Below are 27,551 nucleotides of genomic sequence, written 5' to 3'. Positions count from 1 at the left end.
CTTTCTTTCACTATTAAAGCATCTCTTTTTCTGTGATAGGAATGTGTGCACATGAGAACATGGCTTGTGTCCCTGTGTTGGTATTTGCCCAGTGTTTCCTTTCACTTTTGGTCATAACTGTTATGTTGGTGCATACATCTGTAAAATTTTTCCATAAGTTTAATAAACCAGCAGATACAGACATTAGTTAACAATAATTCACTATTTACAACATTCTGGCAACATTGGGTTAACTTTTCAATTTCACAACTGTAAAAATTGAGTGGTTTAAATGATTAATAGAAAATCTCATATAAAGATGTGAAACAAATACTAACAAAGAGATAGAGGGGCTGGCCAGTACTTAACTCAGCTCAGTACAGCCGATAGATACACAAAACAGGACAGCAAATTTACATCCCACCTACCCATGGTCTCTCTGCCCTTGAACACTACCTCTCCCAACGCCCACCCGAAGATCTTCCAGAAACCTCGTTCCTTATCACACTTAACAACTTCATCCTCACCCATAATTACTTCAATTTTGAAGGCCAGACCTACAAACAAATCAGGGGAATGGCCATGGGAGCCAGGATGGCTCCGTCCTATGCCAACCTCTTCATGGGCCGCATGGAGACCCAACAGCTGCTTCCCCTGGCCTGGTATAGGTTTATAGATGACATCTTTGTGGTCTGGACTCATGGTGAAGAAACCTCCTTAATTTCCCCCATAACCTCAACTCCTTTCCAAATCTGAATTTCACCTGGTCCTTCTCCAAAATCCAAGCCACCTTCCTGGATGTTGACCTTCATCTTGTTGAAGCTCACATCCACACCTGTCCACATCAAACCCACAAACAAACAACAGTACTTCCACTTTGATAGCTGCTATCCATTCTACATAAAACGCTCCCTTCCCTACAGCCTAGGTATTTGTGGCAAACGTATCTGCTCCAGTGACAAATCTCTCAACAATTACACCAATAACCTGACCAGTGCTTTCCTCTCCCGCAACTATCCTGCAGACTTAGTCCACAAACAGATCTCCAGAGCAATACATTCCTCCCCATCCAACAAAAGTGTTCCTACCCCCAGACCACACAGAAGCATCCCCCATGTCACCCAATATTGTCCTGACCTCGAATACATCAAAAAATTACTCCGCCAGGGATATGACTGTCTCAAGTCAAGCCCTGAAATGATATCATCCTTCGACAATATTCTCCCCATACCATTCAGAGTTGCCTTTCGTGCCCCCCCCCCCCCCCTCCCCCCAACCTCCGTAACATCCTTGTCAAACCCTACAATATTCCCAGACCACCTTCTCTACTCAGCTGTTCCTACCCCTGTAACCGACCCCGCAGCAAAACCTGCCCCATGCATATCCCCACAACCACCTACTCCAGCTCCACTACTGGTAAACATACACAATTCGAGGCAGGACCACATGTGAAACCACACATCATTTATCAGCTGACATGCCTGCACTGCACAGCCTTTTACATCGGTATGACGACAACTAAACTGGCTGAGCGCACGAACGGGCACAGACGAACTGTGCACCTAGATGTCCAATATCCAGTAGCAGAGGATGCCCTCCAGCATAATTCTAGGGACCTAGGAATCTGCTACACTGTATGTGCCATTTGGCTTCTCCCACCCAACACCAGTCCCTTGGAACTGCGGAGATGGGAACTTGCACTCCAACACATCCTTTCATCCTGCCATCCCCCTGGACTGAACCTACATTAACCAACCTCACTCCCATTTACTCTTCAGTCTTCTCCTTTTTCCCTCTCCTCTTTATCCATTCACGCACCTTTTCATCCTACATAGTTATGTTTATCTTTATACTATATGCCTCTTTACTTCTGTATGCATCCTCTTTGGTTTGAAGCTTGCACAGTACTTACAGTAGAATATCTTTGGCTTCCCTCTGACAACCATGCCGCCATCCTTGCTACCCTCCCAGTTTACCTTTCCCTGTTGCTTCATAACCTGGGTTGGGAGTAACTAAATCCCCCCTTTTTTCCCCCTCTCTCCTCCCTGATGAAGGAACAAAGTTCCGAAAGCAGGAATGTAAATTTTCTGTTCTGTTTTGTGTATCTTATCGGCTGTACTGAGCTGAGGTAAGAACTGGCCAGCCCCTCTCTCTCTCTGTTAGTAAATTGTGTGGTTTTCAGGCGAAGAACTTGTTGAGTCTTGTTCAGAGCATATTTTCATCTGGAAAGGAAGTTCTTTAAAGGTTGTTCAATAGAGAGTGAAAAAATTTGAAATCTGAGGGTGCAAGATTAGGTGAATAAGGTGGGTGCAGAAAGACTTCCCAGCCCAACTCCCCTACAGTGTTCTTTGCCACTCTAGGAGAATGTGGGCGAGCATTATCGTGGTGTAGCATCACTTCACCCAGTCTTCCTGGTTGTTGTTCTTGGATTGGGCCTGCAAGACGTCTCAGATGTTGAGGGTAAATGTCAGCAGTGATGGTTACACCTTAGGGAAGCAATTCATAGTGCACACATTGTCGCTGTTTCACCAGATGCATAACATGACCTTTTTTGGATGTGCATAGGTCTTTGTATGGGGAGTTGCTACATTGTTTGGGCTCAGCCGTTCCTTTCAGCATAAAGACATGACTGAGCGAGGTGGCACAGTGGTTAGCACACTGGACTCCCATTCGTGAGGACAGTGGTTGCAACCCGCGTCTGGCCATTCTGATTTATGTTTTCTGTGATTTCCGTTAATCACTTCAGGGAAGTGCTGGAATGGTTCCCTAAATCCAATGGGACCAATGACCTAGTTGTTCAGTCTCCTCCCCCAAATCGACCCACCAACCATAAAGACACAATTTCTTATCACTGGTAACGATACAGGGTAAGAAGATTGTTCAGTGTTGTTCACCAGCCAACTGATCATGAGCAAGCACTGATACATATGACCACCCACTGAGTTTAGTGATTTTTGCTTAGAGAATGCTGTACCAGCACACCAGATTTTGAACCTTCCCTGTTGCATGCAAATATCGCACATGGTGGAATGACCGTAGTTCATTGCATTTGCCAATTCTCGAGTACACTGATTTGATTATTGTGGATTAATGCATGAACCATGGACCTTGTCGTTGGTGGGGAGGCTTGCGTGCCTCAGCGATACAGATAGACGTACCGTAGGTACAACCACAACGGAGGGGTATCTGTTGAGAGGCCAGACAAACGTGTGGTTCCTGAAGAGGGGCAGCAGCCTTTTCAGTAGTTGCAAGGGCAACAGTCTGGATGATTGACTGATCTGGCCTTGTAACAATTAGCAAAACGGCCTTGCTGTGCTGGTACTGCGAACGGCTGAAAGTAAGGGGAAACTACGGCCGTAATTTTTCCCGAGGGCATGCAGCTTTATTGTATGATTAAATGATGATGGCGTCCTCTTGGGTAAAATATTCCGGAGGTAAAATAGTCCCCCATTTGGATCTCCGGGCGGAGAATACTCAAGAGCATGCCGTTATTAGGAGAAAGAAAACTGGCGTTCTACGGATCGGAGCGTGGATGTCAGATCCCTTAATCGGGCAGGTAGGTTAGAAAATTTAAAAAGGGAAATGGATAGGTTAAAGTTAGATATAGTGGGAATTAGTGAAGTTCGGTGGCAGGAGGAACAAGACTTCTGGTCAGGTGACTACAGGGTTATAAACACAAAATCAAATAGGGGTAATGCAGGAGTAGGTTTAATAATGAATAGGAAAATAGGAATGGGGGGTAAGCTACCACAAACAGCATAGTGAACGCATTATTGTGGCCAAAATAGATACGAAGCCCACACCTACTACAGTAGTAGAAGTATATATGCCAACTAGCTCTGCAGATGATGAAGAAATTGATGAAATGTATGATGAGATAAAAGAAATTATTCAGGTATTAAAGGGAGACGAAAATTTAATAGTCATGGGTGACTGGAATTCGTCAGTAGGAAAAGGGAGAGGAGGAAACGTAGTAAGTGAATATGGATTTGGGCTAAGAAATGAAAGAGGAAGCCGCCTGGTCTTAACTTAATCATAGCTAACACTTGGTTCAAGAATCATGAAAGAAGGTTGTGTACATGGAAGAACCCTGGACATACACACAGGTTTCAGATAGATTATATAATGGTAGGACAGAGATTTACGAACCAGATTTTAGATTGTAAGACATTTCCAGGGGCAGATGTGGACCCTGACCACAATGTATTGGTTATGAACTGTAGATTAAAACTGAAGAAACTGCAAAAAGATCGGAATTTAAGGAGATGGGCCATGGATAAACTGAAAGAACCCGAGGTTGTACAGAGTTTCAAGGAGAGCATAAGGGAACAATTGACAGAAATGGGGGAAAGAAATACAGTAGAAGAAGAATGGGTAGCTTTGAGGGATGAAGTAGTGAAGGCAGCAGATAATCAAGTAGGTAAAAAGACAAGGGCTAGTAGAAATCCTTGGGTAACAGAAGAAATATTGAATTTCACTGATGAAAGGAGAAAATATAAAAATGCAGTAAATGAAGCAGGCAAAAAGGAATACAAAAGTCTCAAAAATGAGATCGACAGGAAGTGCAAAATGGCTAAGCAAGGATGGCTGGAGGACAAATGTAAGGATGTAGAGGCTTATCTCACTAGGGGTAAGATAGATACTGCCTACAGGAAAATTAAAGAGACCTTTGGAGAAAAGAGAACCACTTACATGAATATCAGGAGCTCAGATTGAAACCCAGTTCTAAGCAAAGAAGGGAAAGCAGAAAGGTGGAAGGAGTATATAGAGGGTCTATACAAGGGCGATGTACTTCAGGACAATATTATGGAAATGGAAGAGGATGTAGATGAAGATGAAATGGGAGATACGATACTGTGTGAAGAGTTCGACTGAGAACTGAAAGACCTGAGTCGAAACAAGGCCCCCGGAGTAGACAACATTCCATTGGAACTACTGACGGCCTTGGGAGAGCCAGTCCTGACAAAACTGTACCATCTGGTGAGCAAGATGTATGAAACAGGCGAAATACCCTCAGATTTCAAGAAGAATATAGCAATTCCAATCCCAAAGAAAGCAGGTGTTGACAGATGTGAAAATTACCGAACAATCAGTTTAATAAGCCACAGCTGCAAAATACTAACTCGAATTCTTTACAGACGAATGGAAAAACTAGTAGAAGCCGACCTTGGGGAAGATCAGTTTGGATTCCGTAGAAATACTGGAACACGTGAGGCAATACTGACCTTACGACTTATCTTAGAAGAAAGTTTAAGGAAAGGCAAACCTACGTTTCTAGCATTTGTAGACTTAGAGAAAGCTTTTGACAATGTTGACTGGAATACTCTCTTTCAAATTCTAAAGGTGGAAGGGGTAAAATACAGGGAGCGAAAGGCTATTTACAATTTGTACAGAAACCAGATGGCAGTAATAAGAGTCAAGGGGCATGAAAGGGAAGCAGTGGTTGGGAAGGGAGTGAGACAGTGTTGTAGCCTCTCCCCGATGTTATTCAATCTGTATATTGAGCAAGCAGTAAAGGAAACAAAAGAAAAATTCGGAGTAGGTATTAAAATCCATGGAGAAGAAATAAAAACTTTGAGGTTAGCCGATGACATTGTAATTCTGTCAGAGACAGCAAAGTACTTGGTAGAGCAGTTGAACGAAGTGGAAAGTGTCTTGAAAGGAGGATATAAGATGAACATCAACAAAAGCAAAACGAGGATAATGGAATGTAGTCGAATTAAGTTGGGTGATGCTGAGGGAATTAGATTAGGAAATGAGACACTTAAAGTAGTAAAGGAGTTTTGCTATTTGGGGAGCAAAATAACTGATTATGGTCGAATTAGAGAGGATATAAAATGTACACTGGCAATGGGAAGGAAAGCATTTCTGAAGAAGAGAAATTTGTTAACGTTGAGTATAGATTTCAGTGTCAGGAAGTCATTTCTGAAAATATTTTTATGGAGTGTAGCCATGTATGGAAGTGAAATATGGACGATAAATAGTTTGGACAAGAAGTGAATAGAAGCTTTCGAAATGCGGTGCTACAGAAGAATGCTGAAGATTAGATGGGTAGATCACATAACTAATGAGGAAGTATTGAATAGGATTGGGGAGAAGAGAAGTTTGTGGCACAACTTGACAAGAAGAAGGAATCGGTTGGTAGGACATGTCCTGAGGCATCAAGGGATCACCAATTTAGTATTGGAGGGCAGTGTGGAGGGTAAAAATCAAAGAGGGAGACCAAGAGATGAATACACTAAGCAGATTCAGGATGTAGGTTGCAGTAGGTACTGGGAGATGAAGCAGCTTGCACAGGATAGAGCAGCATGGAGAGCTGCATCAAACCAGTCTCAGGACTGAAGACAATAACAACAACAACAAATGATCTTCATCAAACTCCGAAAGTCTTCCTGAATACAGAGAGCCAATTATATCAAAATGATCTTCCTTAAAATGAGAAAACCATTTTTTTTGCCTTGCTTTAACCAATGGCATTATCCCTATGGGGGAAAAAATTATTGGCTGCTTCTGTTGCTGTCACCTTTTTATTAAACTCATTTAGAAGAATATGTTGGAAATGTTCCAATTTCCTCACTTGGCACTTGACTTTCTATTATCCCCAGCTTCACTCACTATCTCCCTATAAGAAAACAATAATACATAAACTCAGGTAGCAACAGTGAATTGCAAATGAAAATGAGTCTATAAATGAAGCCATAGCAACCAGCATCCAGACATTCAAAACAAAAATGCTACTAACTTCGACACCAACCTGATATAGTTTCATGCATTGTATTGTTTTACTTTACTCATTGTTGTGGGTTATTTCATTGCAATTTCTTCTTTACATGTTGCATTTTATTATTCTCTCCTACAATTTATTCCTCTTTTTCTCCATTTAACTCATCCTTCCTTTCTTCCTTCTTTTTCTTGTTATTTTGAACATTCATTTTATCTTAACATTTTCAATTTAATTTTTTTTCCATAAATACTGTATGTGTAATTTGTTCTCCCTGTACTCTTCATTCCTTGTCCCCAATGCAAATAAGTAAGTTCCTATTCTGAAGTGCTTCAATAGAAGTTGAACTGTCAGTAAGCAAATTATAGCTTACCACAAGAAGTATTTTTAAACTCTGGTTTTGTGTTAGGGCAAGGTGGGATTTCTAAAAGTGGCACAGTACGAGGACAAGTTAAAAAGTAAGTTATACTTCCAAGTTGTGGCCGTTTATTAAACCATATGCACATAGGCAACACTGCTACGACTACATACCGTATTTACCCGAATCTAAGCCACTCTTTTTTTCCGGTTTTTGTAATAAAAAAAACCGCCTGCGGCTTAGAATCGAGTGCAAAGTAAGCGGAAGTTCTGAAAAATGTTGGTAGGTGGCGCTACAACTAATGTAGCGCTACAGAGGCCTGCTTTGCAAGCACAAAGATAAATACTGGCGCCAAAACTTCTGCGTCAGTAAATAAATTAAAAAAGAAAGGTGGAAGACGAGCTTTTTTGCTCCGCCCTGAGTTTCGACCACTGCATTTTCATACATTATCCAAAGAAGTAAATACAAATTCTGTATTGTCTTCTTCGAATGTAGCAGCATTTCAATGTATTATGAAAATCTGACTGGCAAGACTGTTTGGGGTTTTAGTCAATATGGGCAACTCAACATTCTGAATTTTTTCCTACCTGTGTGAAGAGATGGTTGCTAATAGGAACTTTTATATATTGTGAATCACATGCAGTAGTCTCTTCACCCTAAGAATAATACGAATATAAACATTTTTCCATGTATTCTGGGTTCAAATTAATGATGATGTAAATAAAATAGAAAGAAACTTCCACATGGGAAAAATATATTAAAAACAAAGATGCCAAGACTTACCAAGCGGGAAAGCGCCGGCAGACAGGCACATGAACAAAACACACAAACACACACACAGAATTACTAGCTTTCGCAACCGATGGTTGCTTCTTCAGGAAGGAGAGGGAAAGACGAAAGGATGTGGGTTTTAAGGGAGAGGGTAAGGAGTCATTCCAATCCCGGGAGCGGAAAGACTTCCCTTAGGGGAAAAAAAGGACAGGTGTACACTCGGGCGCGCGCGCGCGCACGCACACACACACACACACACACACACACACACACACACACACACACATATCCATGCGCACATACACAGACACAAGCAGACATGAAATATTTCATCCTTTCGTCTTTCCCTCTCCTTCCTGAAGAAGCAACCATCGGTTACGAAAGCTAGTAATTCTGTGTGTGTGTTTGTGTGTTTTGTTCATGTGCCTGTCTGCCGGTGCTTTCCCGCTTGGTAAGTCTTGGAATCTTTGTTTTTAATATATTTTTCCATGTATTCTTTCGTATTTGCTGCTATCTCATTTAAATCCTGTCTTCCTAATAAACTACAAAACTAGAGTGAGACAACAACAAACGCGGAAGAATACACATATCGCGTCATGTTTATATTCGTATTATTCTTATGCCTAATAGTGATACAGTCAGAAATGAAACACGGCAATTGACTAGATTTTTAAATCTAAGATGACTCTTAATTTTTGCGCAGAATGTAATGTACTAAAGAGGTGTCTGCAAAGATTTTCAAACGGAGAAAAATTTTTGCTACTCTCTCATTCAGAACATCATCTGCCATACGCAGTCTATTATTTGGTTCTTGTTGATCACTATCAAAGAAAGCAGCAGTGTAAGTAACAACAAATAGCAGTCTCTTGCCATTGTTTCGCTAATCCCCCCCCCCCTTTCGTTGTAAGCGGCGGTAGCGCGCACTAAAGCAAGCCATGCCGCGATAGGCGACATGTCGAAAACACTCATTATCAGAATGTGACAAACAATGCATGACACAGTACAGTAATGCGTTTTCAGCTTAGAGTGACGTAAACACCTATAACAAAGAGAACGGCACTTATGATATCAAAAAAAATATAAGCAATCAATTCAAACCAGATGAAGCACGTGAAAAAGGAAGGGTACCCGTATAAATATGGACAGAGCGCCTGACGCATTCCAATGGCTACCTGATAAAGCTTAACTGCTAAGCTTACGACTTGAACCAAACTACTGTAGCTGTACCGCCCATTCATTCGACCTAAATTGTGTCTCATATTAAAATGGACCAAGTTTGTTTCGATTTGGAGATGCGGCCTAAAACTTTTCTCCCCCCTTGAATTTAGAGTCTCAAATTTCAGGTGCGGCTTACATTCGGGAAAATTTCTTTTCCTCGATTTCGAGTCTCATTTTTCAGGTGCGGCTTAGATTAGAGTGCGGCTTAGCTTCGAGTAAATACGGTAGCCCCCAAGAAACCGTAAACATTTCTCGGAACGGGTAACAAAGTTTTCAGTTCCGGATCCGTAGAAGTCACCTCCAGAGCTATGTAACCACCTGGATATAGCTTCTTTCATCTTCTCATCATTTTGGAATCGTCATCCACAAAGCTCCTCATTTGTTTTGCCAGACACATAATAAACACATGGCGCTAGGTCTGGACTGTATGGAGGATGTTGCCATATGTCTTAGTTGAATAGCTCCATATCCGCATCCAGTAACACCTGTGGGCTGACACGGCAGCCGGTTTGTACCGTTGGGCCTTTATGGCCTGTTCAGTAGTAGTTTCGTTTTTCAGTTGAATAGCTGTAGCAGTTGGTGGGCCAACTGCAGTGTTGCATTATCGTACAGCAAAATCACGCTGCTGCTGAATTTTTCCCCGCTGTTCTCTCTCTCCCCCTCTCCCCCCTCTCCCCCCTCTCCCCCTCTCCCCCCTCTCCCCCCTCTCCCCCCTCTCCCCCCTCTCCCCCCTCTCCCCCCTCTCCCCCCTCTCCCCCCTCTCCCCCCTCTCCCCCCTCTCCCCCTCTCCCCCCTCTCCCCCTCTCCCCCCTCTCCCCCCTCTCCCCCCTCTCCCCCTCTCCCCCTCTCCCCCCTCTCCCCCCTCTCCCCCCTCTCCCCCCTCTCCCCCTCTCCCCCCTCTCCCCCCTCTCCCCCCTCTCCCCCCTCTCCCCCCTCTCCCCCCTCTCCCCCCTCTCCCCCCTCTCCCCCCTCTCCCCCCTCTCCCCCCTCTCTTCCCTCTCCCCCCTCTCTTCCCTCTCCCCCCTCTCCCCCCTCTCCCCCCTCTCCCCCCTCTCCCCCCTCTCCCCCCTCTGCCCCCTCTGCCCCCTCTGCCCCCCTCTGCCCCCCTCTGCCCCCCTCTGCCCCCCTCTGCCCCCTCTGCCCCCTCTGCCCCCCTCTCCCCCCTCTCCCCCCTCTCCCCCTCCCTTTCTTTTGGGGGGGGGGGTGAAGTCGTGGATCCCTGTTTCAACCCCTATGATGGTTCACTGCAGAAACCCTTTACTCTCCACAGTCTATTGTTCCAAAAATGACAGTGACAATTGCAAATGTTGTCCCTTCTGAACGTCAGTGAAGAACTGTGGGATCCATCTGGCACGCAGTTAACAATATCCAAGGTGCTAGCAATGGAGGACACATTGCCATACGAAATGTTCAACATGCTGACAGTTTCGTGCTGCATTATGTACATATCCTCTCTAATGATCACATCCAGACTGTCAACATTTGCAATGGTTCTGTATGTCGCAGACCTACTTTGGTGATATTTGTTAGTGAGATCAGAGTGTCCTGCGTCAAATTACTTACACCACTTTACAATACCTTGGTGAGAGATTGCATGCTCACATTATACAGCAGAAATTTCACTATGAATGTCAGTGCAGTTGAGCCATTTAGCCCATAGAAATATGATTGTTGCATGAAGGTCTGTAGGATGTTCACTCCAATTTGGAGTGAACATCCAATTGACATGCCATTGAGCCTAGCCTACTCTGCACACAGAACAGGATACCACATTGCCCATCCTATCAGATGTGTCGGCAATTACTGTCTCGTGCTATACATTGTCTACAGTCACAATACTCAGTGTGCTCTCACGGTGAGCTAGTGTAACTTATTTTATGATTTACCCTTGTATGTTCAGATATGTGTGGTTGTGCTAATGTTAAGATATTTTTGTGAAATAAAAGATAAACAGAAAATGGGAATGTCACTTTTCTTTACAGAGGACTGGCAATACACACGTTCCACGGCAACTTTTTTGTACGATCAACTGATCTGTTGTCACTGCCAAATGTGAACCCAGATGCAGGCTTTGGGATGCAAATTTCTATTGAGGAGAGCCTTACAGACCTTCAGAATGTGTGCTTTCAGGCAGCTTTGCTTTATACATCAAGTAAAGGTATTTATTTACAGTGATGGTAATGTAGTTTGTAATGTTGATATTTGTGCAGGTTTAGTAATTGTAATTTGGTAAAAGGCTTGCAATTATTTGTACTATGTCTAATTTTCGTACTGTTTAATTTTTACAGGAGAACGTCGAATTAGAGTACATACACTTTGTTTACCAGTTGCGACTGGCCTGGCGGACATCCTTCATTCTGCAGATCAACAGTGTATTGTGGGATTGCTTGCAAAGATGGGTATGTGATTTTATATGATGTGTTAGGTTTGTAAAGCTCTTGACACATTTGTGGGTGATATTTTGGATCTAAGTATTCTAGTGAGCACATTCAAAAAATTATGGTGAATTACAATCCTAAAATGTGATATTGGTATGTCATTTTGTGGTTAAAAGTATTTTTTTTTTTTTTTTTTTTTTTTTTTTTATTTACATTAGGAACTGAAAACACATGAAGTCAAGATGGCACATGAAGTCATTCTTATTTGTACTGATTACTAGTTTGGGCTAACAATCTAGTCCTCTTCAGATGTAAGAAATAAAATAGATGTTTTTGTGTTAGCAACATACAACAGCTTACAGAACTACATGTAATGCTGTAGCAGAGATCAAGAATATATGCACAAATTAATTACAGAATACATACATTAAAGCAGTCTTGATCAGTGTTGGTGCCATATGGCCTCACTCATCATTAAAACCTTTCTTATAATGACAACATCTATACATGACTTAATTTAAAAAAAAGCTTTTCATCATTCATGGGCAGTGTAATTGAACAGTGGTCATAAAACGAAAAACATACATTAATGTCGAAGAGGCAATGAAAATGGAACAATATTTACATAAGGAACTATCCGTTAAAATGACTGAATATAAAATATATTTCCTTACCAAAGGCATTATGCTGTTGAGCTGAATGTGACACAGTCAATACTGGCATCATTTCATAACACAGATCATCATGTCTATGTTGCTGTGATGTGTTCCATGTGAATAGTATGACTGTTGATGCTCATTTCATTGTTTGTGAACTGCTTCATTTGGCTTATTCATAGTATACACATGTGTGACCAGTACTGTGGTGAAATAGGGACTGACAGCCACAAGCATTTGACACGTTTCTTGACTGCTAGTTGGCATTAGCAGCTAACTATATAACGTACAGAAAATCTTCATATTCTGACAACAATTTAAGGAACAATATGTCAATGTGATAAAATTTAAATATCAGTCAAACATGAGTATAGCTCATGGTATAATTAAACTGACAGGACTTTAGTGATAATAACTAACATGATAGAAATCTGTTGACATTATATAAACCAAGCTACGTAGCCATTGTGTTAAAATGTTTTTAACACATGTCTAGACAATGAATGAAAGTATAATGAACATTGCCATCAAGCAACACCGTGGGCCACAATTAAGGTGGAACTAATGACAGACAATTTTTCTATTATTGTGAGGATAACACTAATAACAATAGATTATACAATTATTAAACTGAGAAGGATGTAAAACTTGTGACAAAGCACATGTCTGTTCAAAAAATTCCAGAGTATTCATAATTTTGCACCAATGGTGTGTTGGAGTGAAATGCAGTTGGCATCCCTGCATGTCTGCGTTTAATATGTAGCTGCTGGAAGTTTCACACTTATATGTCTGTTAATTATTGTTTAGTGCTATATTGAGTAGAACGTTGTGTTGCACAGTTTGCGAATTTCAAGATGACAGAGATAGAGTAGCAACACATCTGCATGAAATTTTGCGTGAAACTCAGGAAAACCTTAACAGAAACACACCAAATGTTGCAGAAAGCCTGCGGCGATGAGTGCTGAAACCATACTCAGTATTATGAATGGTTCACATGGTTTAAAAATGATAGGACAAAAGTTAAAGATGACCCTCGTTCAGGATGCCCTTTGACGTCTACCAATGATGCTCGTGTCAGGAATGTCAACGAAATTGTGCATGCCAGTCGAAGACTGACTCTGTGAGTATTTACGGAAGAATGTAACATTTCAGGTACAGAATCTTGGTATGCATCGTGTTGCCGCCAAGTTCATTCCACAGCTCATCAGTCAAGACAACAAAGACCTTCGCCTTGCAATCTGTGGAGAGCTGCCAGATGGTGCGAATGAGAATGAGATGTTTCTTAAGAGAATCATAACTGGCGATAAGACATGGGTCTACATTTATGATGTTGAGGCCAGTGTTAATCTTCACACGGGTTGCGAAAGGTTCTCACAGACCAAAAAAAGCTTGTCAGCTCAGGTCGGGTCAAATGTCAAAACTATGCTGGTAGTTTTCTTTGACTTTGAATGATTAGTTCACCATGAATTCATGCCACAGGGACAAACTTAATCGATGGGACTATTTGGAAGCATTGAGACACCTGCGAGAAATAGTGAGAAGGAAACATCCTGAAATGTGACAAGTTAGTTTGTGGTTCTTGGATGACATAATGCACCCACACATTCATCTTCGTTGGTGCATAACTATTGCACAAAAAAAGAAATGACTGTGCTACCACATCATCAGAACACTCTGGGCCTGGCCCCTGCAATTTTTTTTATTTCCAAAGTTGAGAACCATGTTGAAAGGATGAAGATTTGCAACAATAGATGAGATAAAAGAAAATTCACAGATGGCGCCTTGTGTGATCCAGCAAGAGGCGTACAGGTACAGGAAGTAGAAACGTCATCGGGAGCAGTGTATTGTGGAGGAGAGTATTTCGAAGGAGACTATGCACGATAAATAAAAGGTAAGCGTAGAAAAATTTTGTAGACTATAAAGTTCAGGAATTTTTGAACAGACCTCATATGCTACTTGTCTTAATGATGACCCGTGGTTTAAGGATCTTCACTCTTATGCAACATTATGAATTACACTTCTTTATTTATGTCAGAGGTTCACTAAAATGAACACGTATACAATACATACAAGTTAACTATACAGTATTCACCCAGAATTGGACAACGTTGATAGCATTGGGTGCTGCAGATTTTAAGTCCTTCATGCTACAGCTGGTTGGGCATGAGTTATGTTTGAAGAGATGCCGGATTGTCTGCAATTTACTGTATTTGCACAGTGTTGTGTTGGCAGTTGGAAGTTCCATTTAAGGAGATTGTCCCTCAGGCTTGCAACTTTGGTCCGTTGTCTGTTCAAGGACTTCCAGATGACCCATTTCTCCATGTTTCCAGGCTGCAGTGATTCTTGTAGTGTCATCCAGTTTGACAGGTGATGGCATCTTTCTTTCCACTTGGTGACGGGTAGCCACAGCTGATTCTTCTAAGGGCTGTGAAGTTGTTAGGAAACACTTCCTGGACTTCAGTCTTGGCTTGGCAGGTTCATGTCCAAAGAGTGGATGTGAGGTCAATGTATTTGATTTATGCCTCTCAATGTTAGCGGCGACCTCTCTTCTGATGTCACATGGAGTAATCCCAGCGAGACATTAAATGTTGAACATGCGGGCTGACCCAAGGGCATCCTGTAGCAATCCTACAGCTATCATTTAAGGCTATATCAGCCTGCTTTGCATGTACTGAATTGTACCGCACTGGGCTAGCATGCTCTCCTGCAGAATAGCATAAGGCAAGAGCTGTTGTTCTTAATATTTTGTGGCTGTGTGCCCCAGTTTTATCCTGCCAGTTTCTGAAGAAGGTATTTTCTGGATGATACTTTCTGCTTCAGCTTCAGAAAGTGTTCCTTGTAGGTCAGTGTGTGGTTGAGAGTGGCACCAAATACTTGGCTTGAGAACAACACTCTCGTGCAACTCTATTCCAGAATATTTCAAGTTTCCTGTCAGCTTGTTTATGTTTCAGATGGATTGAACACACTTGTTTTTTCTTAAGATTGGGTGTGAGTTGATTCTTTTCATACTAAGTACCAAGCTGTTATAGACAGTGTGTAAGCATTGTCTCTACATCTTCAAACCAATTGCCCTGGGCAGGAAGAGCAAGGTCATCAGCTTATATGAAACTTTTGCATCCTTGAGGATGTGGTTGATTATTAGTGTACACATTAAATAAAATAGGTGACAGTACGCTTCCCTGTGGGAGACGCTCTCATGAGTTCTCCGTCGGAAGTCCACGATTGTAGATTTTGTGCAGTAACACTCTGTGGTTTACGGTGTCAAAGGCTGTCGAAAGGTCAACAAAAGCTACACCTGTTATTTTTCTCTGCTCAAAGCCATCTTCTATGAACTGAGAAAGATAAAGGATTTGTGAGGTGCAGTTCTTGCCTGGTCTAAAGCCAGCTTGCTGCGACATAAGAAGTGGATCAACTGCTGCAGTTAAGTGGTGAAGAATCATTCTCTCTAGGATCTTACAGAGATGGCAAAGGAGAGATATTGGCCTGAAGTTCTTCGGATCTGTTGGTGACTTTTCCATATTTTAGTATCGCAATCACATGTGCCTTGTGCCATAATTTTGGGATCTTGAAAAAAGCCAGACAGTGGTTATACAGGTTTCAGAGCCAGTCTTTGGTTGCGCTCTAAACAAATGTCGTCTAATACTGCTGCCTTGCCATTTTTGCGTTTGTGAATGGCTTTTAATTCACTTAGGTTGAATGGTCTAGTCAGGTTATTATTCTGAGATTGTTCCTTAAACTCTAATTTGGAGTCCAATTTTTTGATAGATCTTCTCAAGAATATTTGTAGCAATTTCATTTGGAGTGATGTTAGCGTGATTGGCATGTTTGGTTGAATTGTATTTTTAGTTTTCTTGGCAGTTTCCAGACCTTCTGGCTACTAATTGAAAGATCTGTTTCCTCCATAAGTTTAATCCATCGTTCTCTTTTGTTTTCTGTTTTGGAGGTCATTACATCTTGATCAGCAAAGATGGTTTGCTTATTGAATGGATCTTGTTGAAACAGCGACAGGTATTTATTCGTTAGGGCTGTCGACTGGGTTGTTAATCCGGAGAGGTGTTGTGTTCTGCAGCCCAGTGGCATAGATGACCGTGATACCTTCTTCACTCCATCCACAAATTTATCGTAGTTTTCTGGAGTTGCCTGGAGATCTGTTACAACTTTATCCAGGTTGGAACTAAGAAGCTCCCAGTTAGCCTTACGGAAGTTCTTCTGGGGAATGGAATGGTTCTCAGTTGGGATACTGCAGTGACTTGGCACATCACAGGGCAGTGTTGAGAATTGGGTACAGGGTGGCAAACTGACTTAACACTCTGTTGGCCTATGTGCTCACTTCTGAAGATTAGGTCTGGGTTAGATCCCCATTTCCACCATCCACTGTTGAAAGATGCGAGGAATTTACTATTGTGGATGAGAGTTAGTTGGAAGGTACCAGACCATTTCAGCACTTCTTCCCCATTGTCATCATCTTGTGAGTAGCCCCAAACTGTACTGTGGCTGTTGAAGCCTCGAACTACAAACTTGGTTTGGTGTTTGTTGAAGTTCTCAGGGGTTACAAAAGAGAACTTCGCATTGGGTGGTTTGTAGATGCAGTTATTAAGTTCTACTGTGAGTATTTCAGCATCATTGTGTTTAGAGATGGATTTATACATAATATGGAGGTTGAGTCATACAAATGAGGCACTTCCATATGGTTTCTGAGGTCTTTCAGCAACAAGTCTCATTCCAGTTATTTTGGGGCAACACATTTGATCATCTCTGTGGGTTTCTTGTAGTCACAGAACATCGCAGCAGCTAGTTTGGCAGAGTTACACTGAAGAGCCAAATGAACTGATACACCTGCGAGCACACAAATGCCGCAACATGACATGGCGTAGACTTGGCTAATGTCAGAAGTAGTGCTGGAGGGAATTGACACCATGAATCCTGCAGGGCTATCCATAAATCCAGAAGAGCATGAGATCTCTTCTGAACAGCATGTTGCAAGGCATCTGAGATATGCTCAATAATGTTCATGTCTGGGAAGTTTGGTAGCCAGCGGATGTGTTTAAATTCTGAAGTGTGTTCCTGGAGCCACTCTGTAGCAATTCTAGACCATTGGAGTGTCACAATGTTGTGCTGAAATTGTCAAAGTTCATCAAAATGCACAATGAACAGAAGTGGATGCAGGTGATCAGACAGGATGCTTACGTACATGTCACCTGTCAGTCATATCTAGACGTGTCGGGGATCCCATATCACTCTAATTGCACATGTCCCACACTGTTACAGAGCCTCCACCAGCTTGAACAGTCCCCTTCTGACATGCATGGTCAATGAAGTCATGAAGTTGTCTCCATACCCGTACACATCTATCTGCTCGATACAATTAGAAATGACTCTTCTGACCAGGGAACATGTTTCCCGTCATCAACAGTCCAATGTCGATGTTGACAGGCCCAGGCGAGGCGTAAAGCTTTGTATTGTGCAGTCGTCAAGGGTACACAAGTGGGCCTTTGGTTCCGAAAGCCCATATTGGTGATGTTTTTTAATGGTTCACACGTTGATGCGTGTTGATGGCCTAGCATTAAAACTTGGACAATTGGCGGAAGGGTTGCACTTCTGCCATGTTGAACGATTTTCTTCAGTTGTTGTTTGTCCCTTTCTTGCGGGATCTTTGTCCGGCTGCAGTGATGTCAGAGATTTGATGTTTTACCGGATTCCTCCCCCCCTGCAGGTTCGGGGGTTAGAATAGGCCCGCGGTATTCCTACCTGTCGTAAGAGGCGACTAAAAGGAGTCTCAAATTTTTCGGCCTTATATGATGGTCCCCTGTTGGGTTTGACCTCCATCTCTCAAAATTTTCCAAAGAGCGAGCCGATTGGGGAAGGGCGCCTTACTTGGTGCATTGTGTCCATCTTGCGATCAGACCTTTCGCCAGCTTATACACCGTTGAACTGCAGTCCTGTCCGCTCTCCATCTCTTGGGCATGACTCTTTTTCTGCGTGCAGATAACACCTTGAACTGTGCAGTGCCTCTTTCTGCACCGACGGCGACCATGGACCACATGTTACCTAACATCCAGCACGGTAGCCAGTCCGTTGTGGTGGGGCCGCCATGTACCCTGTTGGTTGTAGCCCCCTGACAACACAGGGATCGCTCTACTGATGCCTGCGCCGTTAACTCCCCACGTATGCCAAGGAGTAGATGCCTATCCTCCTGGGGTATTGGGACTCCCGGCAACGGCCATCCTGCCAGGTGGCTGTTGCCGTGGCTGGGTGGCGCCCGTGGGGAGGGCCCTTGGTCGGAGTAGGTGGCATCAGGGCGGATGACCCGCAATGAAGCGTAGTACATCGTCTCTCGCTGGTGGCCAGCCGCCAGCAGTCTCTAAGCGTTCTCGGGCTCAGTTTAATGCTCAGAAGTACGATCCGAAAACGTTCCCGTGCCTGGCCACACCGTGGGAGGAACGTAAGTCTCAGGATGGCAGTAGCTGTTATTCGCCCCGCTTCTTAGTTTGTACGAGGGTTGATGGGGAGTCTTTTCTCTCCACAAAGCCTCAGTTCTTCGTCAAGCATTTAGAGGACAAGTTTGGGAGGTGGAGGGATTGTCAAAAATGCGCTCTGGGTCAGTCCTGATACAAACGGCATCCTCTGCCCAGTCATGACGGTTACTTGCTTGTGACAAGTTGGGGGATGTTGCCGTTATGATCACACCCGATAAGAGTTTAAATATGGTCCAGGGAGTTATTTACCACAGGGATCTTCTTTTGCAGTCTGATGAAGAGCTGCGCAGGGTCCGAAGGAAAATCAGACTGCTACCGGTGCCTTCATCTTGGCCTTCGAAGGGGATACATTACTGGAAAAAGTCAAGGTGATGGTCTACCGATGTGACGTTAAGCCCTATATCCCTCCCCCGATGCGGTGCTTTAAGTGCTGGAAGTTCGGCCATATGTCTTCTCGCTGCACTTCCAGCCTCACACGTCGAGATTGCGGAAGCCCATCACATCCCAATACTCAATGTGCCCCGCCTCCCATCTGTGTCAACTTGCCAGTGGGGGGCTCTACCCACCGGGTTGTTCCTGCGCCACCTACCTCAGGAGCAACACCATCCCACCCATTGGGGACGTCCGTCCCTACTTATTAGCTGGAGAAATGTCCAACTTCTTCGGCTTCTCGCGCTCGCAAGGGGTCCCTTGGGTCCCTCCCTTCCCAGGTTTCCGCCAGCGAGAAGCCTGATGACCGACAATGGCGTAAGTGCCCGCAATCAGCTGGTCGTAGGGCTTCACGATCCTCCTCCGTCTCGGAGACTGAATTGGTGAAGCCCTCCCAGCCGGTGCGACCCAAGGAACGGCGTGAGAAACCCAAAAAGAGCTCTCAGCCCAAAGAACTCGCGGTGGCAGCCATCCCACCGCAACCTTCCAGCTCTGCGTCTGAGGATGCGGTGGAGATTCTGGCGTCCGCTGAGGACCTCCATCTCGCCGGTCCATCAGACGCCATGGAAAGCACTATCACAGGTGCTAAATCAGAGGCAGCAGGTGACCCAGCGGCGTAATCTCCCTTCCCTGTCCCGTCAAGCCTTTCTTAGCCATGGACAACACCATACTCCAGTGGAACTGCAGCGGTTTCTTCCACCATCTAGCTGAGCTCCGCCAACTTATCAGCCTTCACCCTTTCCTCTGCATTGCTCTGCAGGAAACTTGGTTTCCGGCAATGCGAACCCCCACCCTCCGTGGCTATCGGGGTTATTATAAGAACCGGGCAGCTTATGAAAGGGTGTCTGGTGGCGTCTGCATCTATGTCCTGAACTCTCTTCACAGCGAGTCTGTACCTCTCGACACACCTTTAGAGGCTGTCGCTGTTCGGGTGTGGACGCCACAGGCTGTTACCTTCTGCAGTCTTTACCTTCCACCAGATGGTGATGTCGCGCAGCATGTCCTGGCCGCTCTGATAGCTCAATTGCCTCCACCTTTCCTGTTACTGGGCGGCTTTAACGCCCATAACCATCTGTGGGGTGGGTCAGTGGCAACAGGTCGAGGCGCCATCGTTGAGCATTTATTGGCGCAGCTCGATCTCTTGATCTTAAATGATGGTGCCTTCACACACTTCAGTGTGGCGCATGGCACATACTCCGCCATTGACCTTTCCATCTGTAGCCCTAGCCTCTTACCGTCTGTCCTATGGAGAGTGCACGACGACCTGTGTGGTAGTGACCACTTTCCGATCTTTCTGTCACTGCCACAGCGTCAGTCTTCTGGGCGCCCCAGCAGATGGGCTCTGAATCTGGCTGACTGGGACTTGTTCTCCTCCACTGCCGCTATTGAGCCTCTCTCTAACGATGACATTGATGCAGTGGTTCAATCGGTCACCACCGGCATCGTTACTGCCGCCGAATCTGCCATTCCCCGTTCTTCTGGGTCCCTTCGGCGGCGGTCTGTGCCTTGGTGGTCGTCTGAGATCGCTGAAGCGATTAAAGCTCGCCGGCGGGTGCTCCAGCGTCACAAGCGACATCCCTCAATCGACCACCTTATCGCCTTCAAACGGCTGCGTGCGCGAGTCCGCTGCATTATCCGCCAACGCAAGCAGGAGTGCTGGGAGCGGTATGTGTCCACCATTGGCCTCCATGTCTCTCTATCAAAGGTCTGGGCCAAGATTCGCCACCTCTATGGCTATTGGACCCCTGTCAGTGTCCCTGCACTCTCAGTGAATGGAGCAGTTTGTACTGACTCCGACGTCATTGCAAACTGCTTGGCAGAGCACTTTGCTATGAATTCCGCTTCTGCCAACTACCCCTTGGGCTTCCGCTCCATTAAGGAGCGGATAGAATGTCGGAGTCTTTCTTTTCGCACTCACCATCCTGAATTGTACAACGTTCCATTCAGTGAGTGGGAATTTCGAAGTGCCCTCTCCGCTTGTCCTGATACCACTCCTGGGCCAGATAGCATCCACTCTCAGATTCTGAAACACCTTTCAGTGGACTGCCAGCAACGCCTCCTCGATCTTTACAACCGCATTTGGGTCGAGGGTGAGTTTCCGTCGCACTGGTGGGAAAGTCTTGTTGTCCCCATTCTGAAACCAGGGAAAAACCCTTTGGAGGTGGACAGCTACCGTCCCATTAGCCTCACCAACGTTCTTTGCAAGTTGCTTGAACGGATGGTGAGCCTGCGCTTGAATTGGGTACTGGAGTCTCGAGGCCTTCTGGCTCCGTCTCAGGGTGGGTTCCGTAAAGGCCGCTCCGCCGCCGACAATCTGGTGAGCCTGGAGTCGGCCATCCGTACTGCCTTTGCCCGCCATCAGCATCTGGTTGCTGTCTTCTTCGACATGCGGAAGGCGTATGTTACGACATGGCGTCATCACATCCTTTCTACGCTTCATGGATGCGGTCTTCGGGACCCTCTGCCGATCTATATCCGCAATTTTCTGTCGTATCATACCTTCCGCGTGCACATCGCGACCTCATATAGTTCCTGCCAAGTCCAGGAGAATGGTGTGCCACAGGGTTCTGTTCTCAGTGTGTGTCTGTTTTTAATAGCTATTAACAGGCTCGCTGCGGCCGTGGGAAATACTGTCTCCACTTCCCTGTATGCTGACGACTTCTGCCTTTACTACAGCTCTATTCGCATTGCAGCTGCTGAACGTCAGCTACAGGGCGCAATCCGCAAGGCGCAGTCTTGGGCTGTGTCGCATGGTTTTCAGTTTTCCGCAGCCAAGACCTGCGTTATGCATTTCTGCCGGCGACGCACTGTTCACCCGGAGCCGCGGCTTTATCTTGACGGCGAGCTTCTTAAAGTGGTGGAGTCACATAGGTTTTTGGGGATGGTTTTTTTATGCCCGATTGACTTGGCTGCCTCATATTCGGCAGCTTAAACTAGCGTGTTGGCGGCATCTAAATGCTATGCGATGCCTGAGCCACACCAGGTGGGGCGCCGACCGATCTACTCTCCTACGGCTTTACCAGGCATTAATCCAGTCCCGTCTGGACTACGGGAGTCTGGCTTATGGCTCAGCATCCCCATCTGCGTTCCGGGTGCTGGACCCAATCCTCCACAGCGGGATACGCCTTGCGACTGGTGCCTTCCGAACCAGCCCTGTGGACAGCATACTTGTGGAGGCAGGTGTCCCTCCACTGCGGTTATGATGCCAACAATTACTGGCTGCTTATGCTGCCCATGTTTTTAGCTTGCCCGGGCATCCAAATTATCGTGTCCTCTTCTCGCAGTCAGTCGTTCATCTGCCAGAACGTCGGCCCCGGTTGGGTTGTCCGATCGCCGTACGTGTCAAACAGCTTCTTTCCTGGCTTGGGCGTTTCTCTGTTCCACCTCCTTTCTGGGCCCCTCTGCGTACACCCCCGTGGTGTGTGCCTCGCCCTTGCCTTCGGCTCGACTTGGCACTGGGCCCGAAGGACTCAGTCCCTCCGGAGGCCTTCCGACGCCGCTTTTATTCCATCCTGGCCATGTATCAGGGCTCTGGCGTTGTCTACACCGACGGTTTGATGGTTGCTGGTCGTGTCGGTTATGCCCTAACTCTAGGGGACCATTCTGAACAACATTCGTTGCCGGCTGGCTGCAGTGTTTACACTGCTGAGCTGGTCACCATTTTTCGTGCCCTAGAGTATATCCGCTCCTGCCCAGGTGAGTCCTTCGTTATCTGTAGCGATTCCCTGAGCGGTTTACGAGCTCTCGACCAGTGTTTCCCTCGTTCTCATCTGGTGATGGCTATCCAGGAGTCCCTGCATACTCTCGCCCGTAGCGGCAGGTCTGTGGTCTTTGTTTGGACCCCAGGCCATGTTGGTATACCCAGCAATGAAACTGTTGACCGCCTGGCGAAAGAGGCCACCAGTGCGCCATCTCTGGAGATTGGCCTCCTGGCGACTGATTTGCGGGCACTATTACGCCGCAAAGTTCTCTCCTTTTGGGATGCTGAATGGCGTGGTCTGACCACCCCTAACAAACTCCGTGCCGTCAAGGACACGACGACTGTGTGGCGGTCATCCATGCGAGCCAACCGCAGGGACTCAGTCGTCCTTTGTCGGCTCTGCATTGGCCACACCCGACTCACGCACAGTTATTTACTGTGTCGTGAGGATCCCCCTCTTTGTCGTCGTGGGGCGTCCTTGACGGTGGTCCATATTCTGCCGGAGAGCGCCCTTTTAACCGTGCTCAGATATTATGCTGTAACAGCATAACACCTTCGGTAAGATTTAATCATTTTAGTGGAAGTTCCATATCCAAAAATTGTTTAATTTTCACTGCCTCTTTTCAACATTAAGGTATATTTCAGTTTTATGGCAATCATTCAATTACACTGCCTACAAACAATGAAAGGCTGTTTTTGATTATGCCATGTATGGATGTTGTCATTTGAAGAAACATTTTACTGATTTGTGAACCCAATGGCACCAACACTAATCATGAATGTTTTATCATATGTACTCTGTAATTAATTCATATATATACTCTTGCTCCCAGCTACAGTATAATGTGCAGTTTTGTAAGCTGCTGTATCCTGAATGAGATTTTCATTCTGCAGCAGCATGTGCGCTGATATGAAACTTCGTGCAGATTAAAACTGCATGCCAGACCGAGACTTGAACTCGGGACCTTTGCCTTTCGCAGGCAAATGCTCTATGTTGCTAACATGAAAACATCTGTTTTATGTCTTAGATCTGAAGATGACTAAATTGTTAGCCAAAACTACTAATCAATCCCAATAAGGATGATTTCATGTGCCCATCTTGACTTTATAGGTTTTCAATATGTAACAAAAAAAAGTTTAGAACAGATCATGTATCTCCTGCTTGAAAATGTCAACAAACTTGATAAAAGTATTGAAACTAGATTCGTCCACAGAAGTGAAAAGTTTTTTTCCTGAGAGATTGAATTTGTAATAGGGGTCTTAACCCTTTCACTGGTACAGATGTGCTCTTTGCATTCCATGCTGAGGGTGATTTTTTGCTACAGTAGTACTGATCACCAAATACTGGTGCCTTCACTCAATAAAGAATTGAATTTCTTTTCGTTATCCATTGTACTTTCTGTGCTGCACCAAATTAAACAGAACTTAGCACAAAATTTTAAGAGAGTTTGCAGAGGTAAAAATGCATTCCATAAACTTTGCTTCTGGTTGATTTTAGCTCATACATTGCAGTGAATTAAATGTAGATAAGACACCAAAATTTTATTTAAAATTCAGAATAGAACACTATATCACTTCAGTCCTGAGTTACTGGGTTTTATATCCAACTGGTGGTCCTGAACGAAGTTCCCGTTCACGCCCTCGCAAATCGTGTACTCATAATAATCGTCATATCACATAAATAATTAAAGTTACTGAAATGAAGTTTTTCCCAGATGATAGCATGTAATGAGATAAGTATGTTGTGTGATAAATACTCTAAACTTTTTTATACACCAAAAAATGGAAATAACTCGTCCGCAATAGTGAGAGGTCTGCAGCTCAGGATGCTTGCAGATATCCGTAGCACTTTAGGAAAACCCAGGTGGCATACACATACACATCCACAGCATCTGGGGAATGACATCGCAGGATGTGTATACATGCCCACAACAGCAAAAGGTTCAGCCAGTTGGAGTTGCAATGAGTGCACTCATTATCACATTTTCTGACACTGAGGTCTGTTGTAAAACTACATTAGATAAGACTTCGCACCATAGGGAACACCGTGAAGAATTACACCTATACCAAGAATGGAAATTCCCGGATGGAATAATACATAAAATACAGGAAACTCGACCATTCACCTGTAGCTGACTGAAGTATGTGCCTAGAAACAAGCAACAGGAAATTATTCATACTAGCATCTGATGTTTTGCGCTTTCTCAAGGGAAATACAGACATTCACACACACCACCCAAACGCACATGCGAGTCTCACAGGTGTGTTTATTTAGGTGTGTGGGGTTGTGTGTTTGTGTGAATGTGTGTATTTCCACTGGAGAAATACCAAAGTCTCAAAAGGTGATATGAATAATTTTCTGTTGCATGTTTCTGTACACCACATATCTTTCGACTATAAGTGAGTCGTTGCCTTTATTTTATGTATTGCCCCAATGTCAATATTTTGTCAGACAAAAAGTTTTCTGCAAAGCATCACTGTGTCACTTGTCAGCTAAAACTGTATAAAAATCATTCTTCCAGTTACTCAGCGCTCTATTTACAAAAGTGGAAAATATTACTTAAGAGTACCAAGTAATTAATTTACAGAAACAAAAATGGATCTAGCAAGCCTATGAATGAATTGTAGATATTATATAAGCACAATTGCAGCTCAGTTAATTTCACTTGCTTTTAAGCTCTTACTTTTTAAGTCTCAGCATCTTTATGTTAATCCATACAACACCAGCAGCCTGTTGCTGCACATAAAATATTAAAAATTTGTAGTCTTGGCATGAAGAAGCACAATCTTTATTAGTTAGTGCTAGACAGGTATTCAGTGATGAGCAAAATCCTTTCTAATTTATTAATGTGGTAAGGGTGCAATGAACTGTAAAGTAGATGTAAAAAATTTTTTCTATGTGAAGTTCAGGTCCCCATTATAACTTTTTTGTGAAAACGGTGGAATAAAGTTGTAAGGAGTGTTTTGTATTAATATGTAATTTAATTATCAATCTCTTTGATGTGATGATTACACAGAATATATAAATAACTAGTGTATCACATGTAGTGTCAATTAACATCACACAGATATTTGGTCGTCACCGTACATACTCATCTGGCTCTGTCACTGTGCCATCTATACCTCTATTACTGTAGTTTCTGTATTGCCTTCCAGTAACATTTGCAAGTAACCTCTAGACACTTGGACTGCCATTGGCCACTGTGTGTCCAACGGGCTAGCTACGTTATTGCTTTGCAACATTTTTATATTTTCTTTCTGTTGCTACTGTAGCTCTTGGGTTTGATTGACACAAGACTTTTTAGGATTCCTTTGAATGTGAAATTTCCTCTAACTTGCATTTTCTATAATTTTGAGCATATTTAAGGGATGTATAGGGTGTCATTTTTCATTATTTTGTTATTTTCAGTTTAATACCAATTTTCACTTGCATTTTCAACTAATATTTTTATTGTCGCACTTAATGTCCCAGTAGTGCTCAGAAGTTGCTCTCAGTGACACCCACATTGATATCCTAGCTAAATCCTTTTCTGTGCTACATCAGTTTGTAACTTTACACAAAAATAATTCATAAAAACTGTGTGTGTACGCACCTACACTGGTATGATTACATTACTGGTGAAACAAGTACTGCATGACAACATGTACGGCCTTGATCTGTCCATTGTGTGCTCATCCATTGCTTCCAAATTATTAGTCTCATAGTTACTACCAATTCAGATCTGATGTTATTGTTAGTATCGCACAGTAAAATTTGAATGATAACCACTGTAATAACAAGTGTGTACACATTTTCACATAAAGTCATTGACCTGAAGGTTGATTTGAATACCACAGTGGTTTACTAGACTTGGGTCTTATTAGAGGTGGTATGCTGTTACCTTCCTCTGGCCTTTGGACTGTCTTACCCAGCCAATTACTAAGTGACCCTCAGTTTAATGTGGATTGTGAACCATGGAGTGATCATTCTTTTAAAAGATTGGCTTGCTTTCAGTGCCATGCTCCTCTTTGCTGCAAGCCCTAAACGTATAATAGTCACAACTTCTGACTAATATACACTGATCAACCAGAACATTACGGCCACTGACCTACTATCAATATAAATCTGTCCAAGTGATATCATTGGCACCTGGCAAGGAATGACTGCTAGTCAGACACTTGTGCGGTGCACGTAGTAGCCGTGAGCATGCTGTCCTTGTGTGGAATGAGAAAGGCATGTTATCTCTCTGAATTTGACCAAGGGCAGATTGTGATGACCCAGAGGCTTAGCACAAGCAGTTTAGGAAACTGCACAACTTGTCGTGTGTTTGACGAGTGCTGTGGAGAGTGTCTTCAATGTATGGCGAAACCGAGGTGTAACTATGTCCAGACATCATTACAGATGTATGCTGGACAGACTGTTAAAACAGGACATGCGGTGAACTGTGGCCGAACTAGCATCAAACTTTAATGCTGGGTGGTTTACAAGTGTGTGAGAACACGCAGTGTACTGAACACTCCTAACGATGGGCCATTGCAGCTGACGGCTGATGCATTTGCCTACCTTAATGCAATGGTATTGGCAACTAAAACTGAAAATGGCATGTGACTATCAGCACTGGGCGTTAGTGCTGTGGCAGAGCATTGCAACATCTGATGAATCCCAATACCTACATTGTCATGCCGATGGGAGGGCACAAATCAGTCATCTCCCAGGGGAACAGTTCCTTGACACCTGTACTGCGGGATGGAGACAAGCTGACGGCAGCTCCATTACGCTCCAGTGAAGATTCACTTGGGCATTCATGGGTACAGTGGAGCTTGTGCAAGGCACCATGGTGGCCAAGGAGTATCATGCACTGGTTGCAGGTCACGTACACCCCTTC

At 44.2% G+C, this 27,551-nt stretch overlaps 1 protein-coding gene across 1 annotated transcript in view; it reads left to right on the top strand.

Moving 5' to 3' along the window:
- Nucleotides 1-27,551, top strand: part of LOC126284031 (protein transport protein Sec24A-like) — a 131,271-nt gene that overhangs the window by 81,141 nt on the left and 22,579 nt on the right. Inside the window, 2 exon segments of the mRNA XM_049982585.1 lie at nt 11,030-11,205; nt 11,336-11,446. Of these exon segments, the coding sequence (XP_049838542.1) occupies nt 11,030-11,205; nt 11,336-11,446 (287 nt within the window).

This window comes from Schistocerca gregaria, chromosome 8 (genome assembly GCF_023897955.1).
Source record: "Schistocerca gregaria isolate iqSchGreg1 chromosome 8, iqSchGreg1.2, whole genome shotgun sequence".
NCBI classification, from domain to species: domain Eukaryota; kingdom Metazoa; phylum Arthropoda; class Insecta; order Orthoptera; family Acrididae; genus Schistocerca; species Schistocerca gregaria.
Note: the sequence above shows the minus strand (reverse complement) of the source record. Positions and strands in the feature narration are given on the sequence as shown.